The 15,421-nt window shown below is 38.8% G+C and overlaps 2 protein-coding genes across 2 annotated transcripts; one reads left to right on the top strand and one right to left on the bottom strand.

Moving 5' to 3' along the window:
* Positions 1-6,880: 6,880 nt before the first annotated feature.
* LOC145896048 (lipoamide acyltransferase component of branched-chain alpha-keto acid dehydrogenase complex, mitochondrial-like) lies at positions 6,881-11,203 on the top strand. The gene is made up of 8 exons (XM_082984854.1): positions 6,881-7,331; positions 7,688-7,832; positions 8,145-8,320; positions 8,852-9,001; positions 9,158-9,388; positions 9,622-9,813; positions 10,081-10,152; positions 10,495-11,203. The coding sequence occupies exons 1-8, from the start codon at positions 7,023-7,025 to the stop codon at positions 10,660-10,662; spliced, it is 1,443 nt and encodes a 480-aa protein (XP_082840980.1). The 5' UTR covers positions 6,881-7,022; the 3' UTR covers positions 10,663-11,203.
* Positions 11,204-11,266: 63 nt separating this feature from the next.
* LOC145896047 (methionine synthase reductase-like) lies at positions 11,267-14,377 on the bottom strand. Its single transcript, XM_082984853.1, has 5 exons — positions 14,335-14,377; positions 14,147-14,241; positions 13,928-14,071; positions 12,711-13,527; positions 11,267-12,533 (listed from the first exon to the last, which is right to left on the bottom strand). Exons 2-5 carry the CDS (start codon positions 14,187-14,189, stop codon positions 11,480-11,482), a joined length of 2,058 nt encoding a protein of 685 aa, XP_082840979.1. The 5' UTR covers positions 14,190-14,241; positions 14,335-14,377; the 3' UTR covers positions 11,267-11,479.
* Between the last annotated feature and the right edge of the window lie 1,044 nt (positions 14,378-15,421).

Here is a 15,421-nt window from a genome sequence, read left to right as displayed (position 1 = left end):
TGCTACAAAGCGAGTCGCAAGCTTTTCTTTTGCACAAACCACCTTATACCATCCCACTATCAAATGAAATCAAAGTTGAATCAATTCAGTCAGAGATGCTATGCTAAATCCAACGATTACTTACTCAAACCCGACCGTCGCCCGCCGCTTTTTTAAACCGCCAAGCCATATGTATGGGCGTCACGTACTTTCGCCGATAAATGTTGCTACAAAGCGAGTCGCAAGCTTTTCTTTTGCACAAACAACCTTATACCATCCCACTATCGAATGAAATCAAAGTTGAATCAATTCAGTCAGAGATGCTATGCTAAATCCAACGATTACTTACTCCAACCAGACCGATTAGTATGAAAACTAACATTATTACATGTTCATATTATAAAATTGTGTTTGCAACATTTGTTTTTATAGTTCATTACTACAAAGAATCTTACTATCAGTTGTTTTCGCAACATTATTTTTGCGTTGGACCCCATTAGGCGGGGGTATCTGATAAGTCGGCGAGCCGAGTGATCGGAATCAGCGAGGCTCAAGGCCGCGCTGCGGGCAGAGAGATCGGGGGCTACGAGGCTCAAGATCGGGCGGCGTGTTTTCTGATCGGCACAAATTGGGTAATTATAGATTCTTCAATATAAGCAAACACAAACAGAAAGTCATTCATTCTCATTGAGAAACCAATTGCAAACGGCGAAGCTACGACATACGTTATTACGAAACAAGCTATGGAGAAGTCGATCATTGAAAACTGGTTGAATGTTTGTACCCAGCCAAAGGTAAGAACTCTTTTTCGAGCATTGTTTATTGTTAATGTGTATAAATTTAACTTCGTTTACTTTTTTTGCAGCCATCAAGAGTGGAGAAGTACGGCCTTGGGATATCTGGGAAGCAAACGATGTGGCGGGTTCCCGTCAAAAGCAGCCGGAAACGGTTGCTGTATATTTCCGACAGCAATGCTCGGAAATACGTTTTGCCTTATGAGGTGAAACCATCTAATTCTTTTTCTTTTGATTTTGCAGCTTTAAGCATGTCTGGTGGTACCATCTGGCATGCAATACAGGAACTATCTTCATCTCCAATCGTGGAAGACGTCGAAGTTGTTGTCATAGGGTTTGGCACCAATGATGTTCTCGCAATGAAAGGTGACAACCCTATGAATGGTGGCATTAGCGGAATTGTTGGCCGCATGAAAGCTCTTGTCCGATTGGTAAGGACACTTTACCCATTCGTCAAGGTATGTAGAAATACTATACATTACTTTGTGTCATTTAAACAATATACGTTCTAAGTATTTATACCCTATTTCGCGTTGCAGATTTTTCACACTGGAATATTGCCTTCGACAAAAAAGCCACGTTTGGTTACATCCCTTAACAAAGAGTTGAGGAAGTCAGCAGAAGAAGTGGAACTTCGGTTTATTGAGGGTGGCATCCCATCGCAGTTACTTAGTAACGATGGGATCCATCTTTCAGATGAAGGGCTACAACTTCTGCTGACACACGTGGAAAGGACTGTCCAATCACAGGAGGTGGTGGTCAAGGCTTCTATCCAAAATTTCCCCGAATTAAATGCGGGAACAGCGATAACGCCGGGTCCACTGTTGGTGAGTACACATGTGTTTACAACAAAACTATAACAATAACGACATTATGTTACACTAGGAGTCCATGGAGCAGATGGAACCGGTGAAAACAAGGCCAACATTTCTCGATATTGTTCAGGAAAAGACGCAGCAGGTAAATTATTACATAATATATCACAACCCACTGTATCGTAGTATAACTTGCAGTTAAACAAACTACATTTGTATTTGCTAGGTTGACAAACCGTCATATGTACGGTTAGCTCCAGTACAGCGATCGGCTCCAGAGTACGATTGGCTCCAGAGGCCTTCCCAAATATGGGGAGGAGGAGGAGGAGGAGTACTGGATTCCAACCTGCGGTCGTCCACCAAACTGCACACCAGACGACAACGGAATGTGACGCAAGCATCGGAGTCCGGATGGATGGTTGTAACAAGGCGAGGAGGAAGAACGTCGGGGTACTCGAGCAGCGAGGAGTTCCAGCCCAACCCATCACCAGAGGACATCGAGATGACCAGCCCAACACCAGAGGACACCGAGATGACCAACACCCCACTGAAGAAGTGTATGAAGAGAAAGAAGAAGAAGAGTCCTAACGCCAAGAAGGCCGCGTCACCGCAGATGAAGTGCGCTCGAAGGGAAATTCCCGACAACAAGAACATCACGTCACCACCGATGAAGTGCGCTCGAAGGGAAATTCCCGACAACAAGAACATCGCGTCACCACCGATGAAGTGTGCTCGAAGGGAAATTCCCGAGACCGTCTCGCCAACGTCTTGTAAGGAAAAGAAGAAACAAGGTAATTTAACAATTGATATATTTGTGAGAGCAATAACTACGTTCTCAACATTTGACCCTCACGCCCTCTCGTCGTGGCATGCTTTGGTTAGTTTTTTTTCTAAAAGAAGAATGTCAAACGCAGAACGTCGCAAAAAAGTTCGTAAACTTCAAAGATTTTGGGAACGCAATAGAATTGACATAACAACGTCTCTTCGCGAATCATCATGTAGTTGTAATATTGTTGGAAATGATAACGCCGAAGAACCTGTTTGCGCTGCTAGTCCATCCAATGTCGAATTTAATGTAGTCGACTCTAATGCCGATGACAATCTTGGTTTAATGATCACAAAGATAATTGACGCTTTAAAACAATTTCACACTTTTGACCCAAATAATAACGATAACTGGCACACGCTTTACTGTTTAATATACCAAGGAAAACACAATAAACTTTATATTCGAAACAAGATCCGGTTACTTAAATCAACTTGGGAGCGCAACCGGGATGAAATTGTAAAACACTGCGCGAGCAAATGCGAGATTTTTGAAGAGGGTAAAGAAGTAATCCAATGCGCTGATAGGGGCGACGAGAGTGATGGGGGTCAAAATAACGTGGATGTTGCTGATGTGTGTGATGAGGATTTGGTTGATGTTGTGGAATGTTTGAACAAATCGGAAGGTGTAAACGAACAGGTAACAGGTTTGACTGATGTGCGCGATGAATGCGATGAATTCGGCGAGTGCGATGTTGATGAGTTTGTCGAGTTAAACCGCGACGCGCATTGGTCTCCGAGCACTTTTGCACAGAGTGCAAGTTTTACTTTAACTACAGACGAGTTCGATCATATTAGTAAAGGTATTAAAGGTAGATATTGTACAGGAAAGGAATGGCCGGAAATCATTCGACGCGCATTGAAGGACAGTAATCCGTACTGTTCTTTCGCGGCAAAGGAGCAAAGATGGTATGTCAAGCAAAAAACGGGCCGCTTTTTTCACAGCAAATTTCGGTGCACATTTGGGACTTGTCACTGTGTGGCATCTATCGACTTGGTTTGTTTGGATAAAAAATATTTTACAGTAAACTATTCATCAATTCCTGTTCATCCAACAGGAACAACAAAATCCACCCATTTAAAAGGTTTAAGATTGGAAAAAGTTAAACAACTTGTAACGAATAATTGCCCCCGCTTAACGTACCTTGGTATGCTCGAAAAAATTGAACCTGGCGTCTTAGAATCAGGAAATAGGGATGACGCGCCATCCAAGGAGGTGTTAAAAAAGGCTCGAAACGCTGCGATTAGGATAGGCGTCCCGTCCAAACAGGAATTAGAAGCGCTTGCAATTATGCAGAAAGAACAAAAGGTCGACTGCGTTACGGTGAAAGGAAAGTTGGGCGGAACGTTGCAGCATGTCACTTCGACTCCCAGTATCATGCTGTGGTCGCAAGAGACGTTAGAGATTTTCCACGAACGCACTAAACGTGATATAATGTACATAGACGCAACCGGCAGCGTGATTAAAAACCGAGGTAACGATGCGCATTTTTACGTTTACGAAATAGTTGTTAGAAACCCCAACAAAGGAGAAGCGCCGTTAGCTGTCGCAACGTACGTCACAAACCGCCATAATATCGCATCAATTTCGCAATTTTTAAAACTCTATAAAAGCGACGAAAATAAATACATCGGTAAAACGAACGTTAAACTTATAATGTGCGATAGTTCAATGGCGCTTATTCGTTCAATTTTAGTCGAGTATATGGTCGAGGACTTCCACGCTTATATAGAACGGTGTTACGCGGTCGTATCGGGAGAAGCAAGTGACAGACAGTTAAATCAGAAGCCGTTCCTACATTTATGTAACAGTCATATAATGAAAAATTTGAAGCAATTATGCGGATTAGTAAAAAAGCGTCGCGCCGAATCGATGTTTATCGTTGGTTTGTTGGTAGCCGCAGAGGGTATGAAGGAAATTGAAGAAATTTTGTTCCACATGACTTTGCTTTATAATTCAAAAGACGCAAATCAAGCTAAAACCAATTGGGATTTGTTAAATGGTATAAGGTTGTTTGTGCAAAAGAAAAGCTTGCGACTCGCTTTGTAGCAACATTTATCGGCGAAAGTACGTGACGCCCATACATATGGCTTGGCGGTTTAAAAAAGCGGCGGGCGACGGTCGGGTTTGAGTAAGTAATCGTTGGATTTAGCATAGCATCTCTGACTGAATTGATTCAACTTTGATTTCATTCGATAGTGGGATGGTATAAGGTTGTTTGTGCAAAAGAAAAGCTTGCGACTCGCTTTGTAGCAACATTTATCGGCGAAAGTACGTGACGCCCATACATATGGCTTGGCGGTTTAAAAAAGCGGCGGGCGACGGTCGGGTTTGAGTAAGTAATCGTTGGATTTAGCATAGCATCTCTGACTGAATTGATTCAACTTTGATTTCATTCGATAGTGGGATGGTATAAGGTTGTTTGTGCAAAAGAAAAGCTTGCGACTCGCTTTGTAGCAACATTTATCGGCGAAAGTACGTGACGCCCATACATATGGCTTGGCGGTTTAAAAAAGCGGCGGGCGACGGTCGGGTTTGAGTAAGTAATCGTTGGATTTAGCATAGCATCTCTGACTGAATTGATTCAACTTTGATTTCATTCGATAGTGGGATGGTATAAGGTTGTTTGTGCAAAAGAAAAGCTTGCGACTCGCTTTGTAGCAACATTTATCGGCGAAAGTACGTGACGCCCATACATATGGCTTGGCGGTTTAAAAAAGCGGCGGGCGACGGTCGGGTTTGAGTAAGTAATCGTTGGATTTAGCATAGCATCTCTGACTGAATTGATTCAACTTTGATTTCATTTGATAGTGGGATGGTATAAGGTGGTTTGTGCAAAAGAAAAGCTTGCGACTCGCTTTGTAGCAACATTTATCGGCGAAAGTACGTGACGCCCATACATATGGCTTGGCGGTTTAAAAAGGGGCGGGCGACGGTCGGGTTTGAGTAAGTAATCGTTGGATTTAGCATAGCATCTCTGACTGAATTGATTCAACTTTGATTTCATTCGATAGTGGGATGGTATAAGGTTGTTTGTGCAAAAGAAAAGCTTGCGACTCGCTTTGTAGCAACATTTATCGGCGAAAGTACGTGACGCCCATACATATGGCTTGGCGGTTTAAAAAGGGGCGGGCGACGGTCGGGTTTGAGTAAGTAATCGTTGGATTTAGCATAGCATCTCTGACTGAATTGATTCAACTTTGATTTCATTCGATAGTGGGATGGTATAAGGTTGTTTGTGCAAAAGAAAAGCTTGCGACTCGCTTTGTAGCAACATTTATCGGCGAAAGTACGTGACGCCCATACATATGGCTTGGCGGTTTGAAAAAGGGGCGGGCGACGGTCGGGTTTGAGTAAGTAATCGTTGGATTTAGCATAGCATCTCTGACTGAATTGATTCAACTTTGATTTCATTCGATAGTGGGATGGTATAAGGTTGTTTGTGCAAAAGAAAAGCTTGCGACTCGCTTTGTAGCAACATTTATCGGCGAAAGTATGCACCAGAGCACCCCTATACCGTGTTTACAGTGGGGGGTGTAGGGTTGAAGTGTATTCGGCTCGTACAGCGGCAGCTCAATGTGTTTTTAGACATGTTTAATATTTTTGGAAAGCTTGATTTTTGGGCTTTCGTATGGTTGTAAATTGAAACTTGGGCCATAACGATAAAAAAAGTTATTAGGGAAAAATCGATATTTTTTCATATTTCAAAAATATAAATTCATTTTTCTGTACAAGCCCCAGCGAATTTTTCAAAAGTTTTGATATCTTTGAAAGGGTTTAGCGCGTAGAATGTTATGCTTTAAAATTTAGCGAAGCGAATCTTGTTTTCGCGACTTATGTCATAATACGCAAATCATATTCATAACCGAATATGAATATGTTTGTTTTTAATATTTTTGGTATCGTTACAAACTTCAGCCTATGATCTGTATCGTGTGAAAAAATCATGGCGCTACCTCGTAAGGTGGCCGAGTAACGCGCGTCCAAACTTTTGTTAACTGGCGTTTTTTTTTTGTCAACTAACATCCCTCTGGAAGCAAAATACAACGTTTCATTGATAACCATATTTAAACCCATTAAGACTTCTCAGATCAATTGTAAAGTTATTGAACAAACGCACCTTGCAACCCTAGCTTAAAGTTATTGTTGCATCTTGTTTTTGTTAAAACAAAGTTTCCCACACTGATGAAATGCCCTAACGTTTAGTGCAAATGACAACTGCAGACTATATTACTGATTTAGCATACAGTGGATTCAATAGTCGTACAAACAGAAAACACACATAGGTGCCATGCTGGTGCCATGTTGGTGCCATGCTGGTGCCATGCGTGCCATTTTGGTGCCACGTGGGAAAAATTTGGGGACATGCGTGCCATGTTGGTGCCACATGGCCCGTGCCGCTTTTTGGTTACAACCGCTGTTGTCATGCAGAGTGCAAAAGGACTGACTCTATTTTTATTATTTTAAAGGCAAATTTAACTCGTTTGTGTTGTACTACGTTATTTTTAGTACTCAATATATTTTTACTACATCCAAGTTTTTTTTTCTGTGTTTTGAATTAACTGTTGCTTTTGGATACAGTTTGCAATCAATCATTGATTTTTCGCGATGCAAAGATTCCAGCAGGTCTTGTGCCGCAGAATCAGTCCACATACCTTTGCAAGCAGGCATAGAGGGACCAGTTGTTCCCGTAGCCATCCACAATATTTATTCAAAGAGAACAATCTTCTTTTGAAACAACATTCCCAAAACTTTGTTGGAACGAGTTGGAGAACTCTTTTCACAAGCCAGACTTTAAATGGATCCACTGTGTCCTTCCAACTGTCTGATATAGGTGAAGGGATTAAAGAAGTAGAAGTGAAAGAGTGGTATGTTGAAGTTGGAGAAACAGTTCAACAATTTGACAACATATGTGAGGTAAATGAGAGCTAAATGGTAATACACCGGTTTGAAAAGTTTAAGTTTGCATGGATGTATTTTTTCGGCGAACGTCAAATGCACGTACAAACTGATGTTTTTCATATGGTAATGCATAAGCTAATTGTGTTTGCAGAGATTGCTTATAAAATTTCGAAAATTTGCACAGCATTCATTGCAATCAGAGTAATGCACTTGTTCTGATAAGTTGTACATTAATCTACTGGTTGTCTGATTGGAAAGTTTATAATTTTCTATGCACATTTTGATAAAAATATCAAGACAAAGCCTATATCAATGTATTGCAGTCGATCGGCCTAAATCAAATGCACCATTGATTTTCTGGTTTTATGCAGGTCCAGAGTGACAAGGCATCAGTTTCTATAACCAGTCGTTATGACGGGAAAATAGTGAAGCGTTATTACAATGTGGGGGATATTGCTCAGGTTGGAGATCCACTCGTTGACATTGAGCTGGATGCAGAGGATGGAGCTGCTGAAGGTAAAAATGAACTGTTAGATTGATGATGACATATTTATTGTGCTTGATCACATAAACATATTTGCTTAATGTGAAATAAGTTACTTTAGGTTACTATCTTGTCTTGAATTGATCCGTGGTTGTATTATTCATGTACAATTCATTTTTTTCATGTTATGTAATTTTCTTTTTTATCTTATGGTGGAGACTTTTACAAACTCAATATGCACATTACTATATATATACCTTTAGGTGGGTGATTAGGATGAAGCTGTTTTGTGCATTGTGCACTTTTTTGTAAAGAAATGCAATCAACATTTGTATCTTAAATAGAGGAGCATACAACAAGTCCTGCACCTGAAGTTGACGTAACTACAGAAACAAGCCAAGCATCCTCATCCACTGACCCTGTTCAATTACAGACTGACCTCACATCTGACAAAGTTCTTGCCACTCCCGCTGTCCGCCATTTAGCCAAAGCCAAAAACATTAGTCTGTCTTCAATCCAGGTAAAATATGTTTTAAACCCTGATCGGCTGGAAACTTAAGTTTTGGGTTTGTGCGCATTACCTTTTATATCACAAATATTTTTCCATGAAGTCACAGACTTTAGTATTCTTGGTTGGGACGTTATGTAATAAATAAAAAGACCATGCATATAAAGGAAACCATACATTATTGCCTAAAGAGCTAGTTCAACCATGGTTTGTTGTGTAGCATACAAATGATACAGTCATATCCTTGTTTTTGTTTTGATGTTTTTTATTAAATAGGAGGTGGCACAATTTGTTATCACAAGTTATCGGCTATAGCTACCAAAATTTTTTTTTTCTTAAATCCAAGTTGTTACTCTGAAATGGAACATTGCACTTGTCTTGTCCACCAACTTATAATGATGTTAGACAGCGAACTTGTATTCGAATGTGTTTTAATGCCACAAACTCACCAACAACTTACTGACTTGCTGCAATTAATTTTATAAAAATATTGACAATCTTTCATGTGTTGTCAACACTGCTGACACATCAAACTTGTTTTAGGGAACTGGAAGAGATGGTCGTGTGCTGAAAGAAGATATTTTAAGACATCTAGGTGAAACTACCACTGTATCTACTCAACCTCAACCACAAGCACCCAAAGTCGTCTGTTTGACACAAGATACTGTTGAACCAATACGGGGAATAAGAAAGGTTTCAAAGCACTAACATTAATTTTTCAAATTCTACCTTTTGTAAACTGTGTTATACCCAATAAACAAGACTAAGACTGTATGCTACAAATACCTTTCTGGTGTTTATGTTGGGGGTTAAGCCATTTTGTGAACCTAGTGTGCATTTTTTTCACAGGCAATGTTCACCAGCATGACTGCAGCTCTTGGCATCCCACAGTTTGGCTACAATGACGAATACAATATGACCAAGTTGGTTGAACTACGCAAGCACGTTAAGAAGGAGGTCCAGTCAACTATTGATGGAAAGCTCACTTATATGCCTTTCATAGTGAAAGCTACTTCTATGGCACTGTCCAAATATCCACTTCTCAATTCACAAATTGATGGAGAAAATCTTGTGTACAAGGTAGTTATAGTAGTAATAGTCAACAGTAGTAGTAATTACCAAGTAATCCATACAGTATATTCTATCGCCTTTACTTGCTTTATGGCTTTAATCAATCATTTTGCAGTAAAATGAAATTGCTGATTGCAAAAAACATTAAGTAAGACTTCCCCCACAGAGTTAACTTCAACTATATGTGTTGCCATTTTATGCTTGTAAATTTTAGGTAGTTGGTAGTATTTGGATTTTTTTAGGCTGACCACAACATCAGCATAGCTGTGGACACCCCTGAAGGTCTACTAGTTCCATCAATCAAAGAGGTGCAAAATCTCAACATTCTTGAAATAACCGCTGAACTGAATCGTCTGCAGGAGGCTGGTTTCAAGAGCAGACTATCTCCCAATGATCTTGCCGGTGGCACTTTCAGTCTTTCAAACATAGGCAATGTAAGTTTGTCCTTTAACAATGAATATTTGCTTGTGTTGGGGCTAAAAAGTGTGGTTGTAATTGTATTGTTAAGTGCCTGAAACAAATGTGTTGTGATGATGTCTGCATTTTGTTTTGTTTGATTTGTGTACACCCAAGGTTTTTACAGAAAACTTACTAATAATGTGGCAATAAACATCCTTTCAAACTTATTCTATAAACTATAGAATCACTTTAGTACAAGTATTTATGTGAAAAACATTTTACAGACAAGTTATTTATTGTAGATTGGTGGGACCTACATGAGACCTGTTATATTTCCTCCACAAGTTGCCATTGGTGCTCTGGGAAGAATTCAGGTAAGTTATAACAAACATAGTCTTGATTAATAGAACATGTGACAGCTATTTCAAGATCAATTTTATAAAATCATGTGTATGATAAATTGGAAAATGACTTTTTTGTGGCCCTGTCTGTATCAAAAGTAATCCAAGTGTACCTTATTTGTTTTGTTAAAAATCTCAATAAAATGTTTTTGTGATAAATGAATACTGGATTTTAACATTAAAAAATATGGGAAAAAAATGGTTTAGTTTGGAAAGTTAAACTTTGGTTATAGACACTTTTTTTAACAAAGTATTACTGCTTTTAATTATTGTTTATATATATTGAGAAATGTCAACCCGGTTATTTTGTCTCAGATATTGCCACGATTTGATCGCCATGACAATGTAACCAAAGAACACATAATGTGCGTGAGTTGGTCTGGGGATCACCGTGTAGTGGATGGGGCAACCATGGCAAGGTTTTCGAACCAACTCAAACAATATCTGGAAGATCCTGGAAAAATGATCCTCCACTTGAAATAATCATGTTTTCAAGACTTAGAACAAAGTTTATTTCATGCTAAAGAATTCTTCATTTACTGAATATCAAGGATTCGTTACACTTCTTTACACAATAGTGGTATTGGGCGTTGCTTTTTATATTGCTTACCTACACCTAGCGGCTGTTTTATTAGACAGGGCATGTCTATTAGTGTGCTTGTGTTTTGCAAATTATTTTTCTGCAAAAATTATTTAAACCTATATTTGCATTTAATATCAGAGCATTACCAAAAAACTATCTAGATAAAAGGGTTATGGTACGATTGTAAGTGTATGTGGTAAAAATGACCATTTGCAAAGACAACAGCAAAAATACTAGCAAATTATCTTGTGTACACTTTATGCGTCAAAGTGCTTTGCTTTTGTTATTGCAGACCTGTTGAGTTATATGCTTTCAAGGCCAATATGTCTTTTTATCATGTGAAGTAAAGAATTGTGAAAATGAAGTGACTTTTCTATTTCAAACGCTTTTTTTTTCAATTTTGCTCATATACACACAAAATAAATTGTGCTACTGCCTCGATGTGATGTTGTTTGTTTGCATAAGCATTTCAACAAAACAATTGACTTACTCCCCAGCAAATAATTTGTGCTTATTCCCTGGTCAACATTTTCTTTTGTATTGCGTCTATGGTATACTATATACTTTTGAAACACAACAGCCTAAACAACATCTGCATAACGTAAAAACATAAAAGTGTTTGCATAAAAGCAATAAAAATAAACAACTCTAAACATGATCCAGAAGAGAAACAAGTTGGTTTTTAAATGATCAAACAACCACAAATCTCCCATCTGATTACGTCCAAATATCTTCTAAGTATCGCTTTTGAGAAACGACTTCTTTAAACTTGACTAAAGCTTCATCATTCGTACAACTTGTGTGTTCTGCAATCATCTCCAGAAAACTCTGCCTCACATCTTTAGCCATGTTTCTTGCATCTCCGCAAATATAAAATATGGCGTTTGTTGAAAGGAGCAAACTGACTATTTTGTCCGAATGCATTTTCAAACTGTCTTGGACATATTTGGGAAATGGCTTTGCATCGTTGCGTGAAAAAGCCACACGAAAGTTTGTTAATACTTTGTCAGCTTTAAACTTTTCGAATGTTTCCTTGTAAAGGAAGTCTTGATTCTCATGGCGACATCCATAAAAAAGCCACGCAGCCCCAAGTTTTGCCTGTGTGGGGGATTTATTTTTGATGCGATGTTCTAAAAAGCCAACAAATGGAGCCACTCCAGTACCTGGTCCAATCATCACAATTGGAAAACCAGGATCTTGTGGCAAACAAAAACCCATGTTTTTTGTCGGAAAAATGTTTAAAAACACATCAGAGTTATTTTGATTTTTTAAATCAAAGATTCTTTCCAACATTCCAGTGCATACACCATTTCTAACATAAGTCCTGTCCCTGTTCTGAGCAAATCTTGTGACATTGAAAACAAATCGAACTTTACATGGATCTGTGTGAGGTGAACATGCCACTGAATACCTTCTTGGCATCAGCCTTGGCAGGTGTTGAGCCAACAGACAAAAGTCAGGTTTACAGGAAGGAAAGGTGGCCAAAATGTCCAGCAAGCAAACACTGGACTCTCGCACAAATTTTGTGTATTCTGTTCCCCCCTGTTTACTGACCAGCTCCTGCAGACGGTGCTGTTCCTTCGTGTCACCTGTACACTTTGAAAGAGCAGAAAGAAATGTTTTCTTTGGCACTGCACGAATTTCTAAATGGGACTTGAAGGCTTGTCTGATAGTGAAAGGAGACGCAAAGTGTGCTGGGGTGGATTTTTTGGGAAAGTTGTCAGAAACATACAGCTGGGCAGGTTTGTCAGCAACATCTTGTAACGACAGCCTACGAAAAACAAACTGATTTCAATTTAAAGTTGAATTGATAATATTTGGTGATTTTTTTAGTGTATAAGCTGATTTTTTTTATTTCACTACAATTTAACCACCTCATATAAAAAAATCATATTTAAAAATCAAAAGCAATTGATAAATGTTAGAAATCTAAAACATGTTGGTTTACCTTTCTATCAACCAATCCACCTCCTTATCATCATTTTCACAACAGATTGCAAATGAGTCACCAGGTTGAAATGGAAACATTTCATCTGAACTTAATGTAAACTCCAAAGTTCGTTTAAGTGCATCGTCAGATGTAAGTTGTTGCATGCTGGCAATCTTCGCCTGTATAACATCACCATTCTGCACTGGAAATTTTAGCCTTGTTTGATTTGATTCTGGTGACTGAAATTCAGAATCGAGGAACTTTACTTGAAGATAGATGGGAAAGACTGGGGGCAGAGTCAATGGGACTTCAGTTAAATCATCACTGCCTTTGCCAAGATATGGCTCAGACATTCCCTCTTTTTGAGTGATGTTAATTTCTAAGAGTCGTTTTTCCATGCTTTCAATTGCTCGACTCTGATCATTGATGTCAGATGAATTTGCATCTAGATGTTCATGGATTGGTATAGTTTCGCTTGCATTATCTAAACCACCAATTACTTCACTGTCACCACCATCGCGCACCTTTTCTTGTTGAAAATTTTTACTACTATTAAAATAAACTTCAACAGCTTCCCAGAGACCGTCCAACCACGGTTCTATTGTATCTTCCATGTCAGTTGCATCGTCAGCGAATGCGGTGTTATAGAAAGAATTGGCACCACATCTTTTGAAAGCCTTTTCCAACTTCTTCGGTCCACCACAGAAGGTTGAATAGTTGGTGTCACCAAGACCAAGTAAGGCATAGTGCAAGCTTGATAGATAGTTGTCAGGCAAGGTCTTACGATTCAAAGTTCGAATAAACTTTCGGGCATTTTCAGGTGGGTCGCCTTCACCTAACAATAAGAAGTACTGGTCAGATACGACACAGACAAAAAAAATTATTCAAACAAGTCAAGTGTTTCACAAACATTTTTGTTCACTGAACCCTACAAGACTATTGAATTGACAAGCAATCCCCAAAGTTTAGAATAGTAAACATATATTGGAGAGCTGCAGACAGTAAACATAAATTGTTTTATCATCAAAATGGCCTTTCTTTTAGAGGTAACATACATGTTCAGTAGTTATTTCTAAAAACCAGATGCTAGCAGTATTATTTGGTGGTGGAACCTCCTTTAGGAAATACTGCTTTAGATAATAAAGTAATAGTGATTAAAACAGTTCATATTAATTAACTGTAGATTTGTTGAAGGACTTCCTTGCAACAGTTTTTAATAGAAACAAGAATCCAACCTGTTGTTGAACATATAACAATGGCACATTCAACTTCAGTTATATTGAAAAGTTTTTCTTCATCTTTCAGACAAAACAGCTGCACGTCGTAGTTACGGAAGACACCATCTTCGTGTATATCGGTGGCGATTGCTTCAGCCTGCCCTGGAAGTTTTAAAGGTGTAAACAAAATTAAACACATAATCACGAACTTTATAATCAATGTACTTCGAATTTTACCTGTTTGGGATCCGTACAACACGATCACCTTTTTCCTAGACATGTTTTCGTCTTAAATTTCTAGTTCACCAAAATGACCAATTTACATCTGATCACTGCACACCAGAAGTTTTTTTGATTTATATCATTTTATATCGTTGGAAAGTTCAGCCTATGATCTATTATGTGTAAAAAAATCAAGACGCTACCTCGTAAGATGACTGAGTTACCGCGCCCAGCATTTTGTTAACTGGTTTACTGCACGCAGTTCCTCGAAATTCTTCATTACGCAATGTAAAAAAGAAGGGAAATTCCCGCCTATGACTATTAAGTTTTTATATGTCATAGAAATGTCACAGCAATACTGGTTACTAATTTATTTTAAAAATATACACTTTAGGATAGGTTATTTGGAAAACAACCTGTTTTTTCTCAGACACCCTGCCTTACGTCACATCATTTTGCAACGTAATCAGCGTTGAAAACACCACAAACAATAGCGATAAGTGCACATTTTTACGTCAAAGACGCGTAGTAAAAGAAACGTAAAAAAAAAATTAAAAAAACTTTGAAATCGTTAGATACAGGATAGTGTGAGAACCATTCAAAAGATGAGTAATTGTAAAATGTACGTAATGTAAAGCTTACGAAACCACCCCAGTTATAATCACTGCAGTGATTATGCTTACACACTGTATAAAACATACCAATTTTTTTTTTTTTGAGGTTTCATTACGGACCCCTGTGCAGTCGTTGCGGACCCCGGTTTGGGAGAACCCCTGTTCTAGACAGTAAAACAACTAAAATTACCTTTACAAAAGTGGCATACCGTTTTATGTGAAGTTTATCAGTTAATCACCAAACCTATTCACCCACAATAGCTTTTCGTTGCGTCTTGTGACCGAATTCAGGCATCACCGGCGTAATTGAAAACCGCAGTTACGTAACGAAGCTTCATTTAAAACTCGAACAATTCCCTAGGGAACATCACACACACACTCGTCCCGATGAAGGTTAATTACATGCACGATGCTACATGTAGACATGCTGTGGGGGCTGGACTCAGTTTTGTTATAACTGATAAGAGTGATGCGGAATTGGATCTGATATTGGAGACGTCGGATATCGCCGACGTTAAAACGGAACACTTTTTTGGCGACATGCGGTAGTAGTTTTGAAGTACTGAATATCGTTTGATTTGTACAAGTTTTAAAGAATATGAAAATACACTTTACAGCCAATTCAGTTAAGTTTGGTTGATACCATAGGATTACAATAGTTTTAGGGTATTTTGCT

The sequence above is a fragment of the Ascidia mentula genome, chromosome 3 (assembly GCF_947561715.1).
Source record: "Ascidia mentula chromosome 3, kaAscMent1.1, whole genome shotgun sequence".
Taxonomy (NCBI): Eukaryota; Metazoa; Chordata; class Ascidiacea; order Phlebobranchia; family Ascidiidae; genus Ascidia; species Ascidia mentula.
This window is presented reverse-complemented; position numbering and strand designations above follow the sequence as displayed.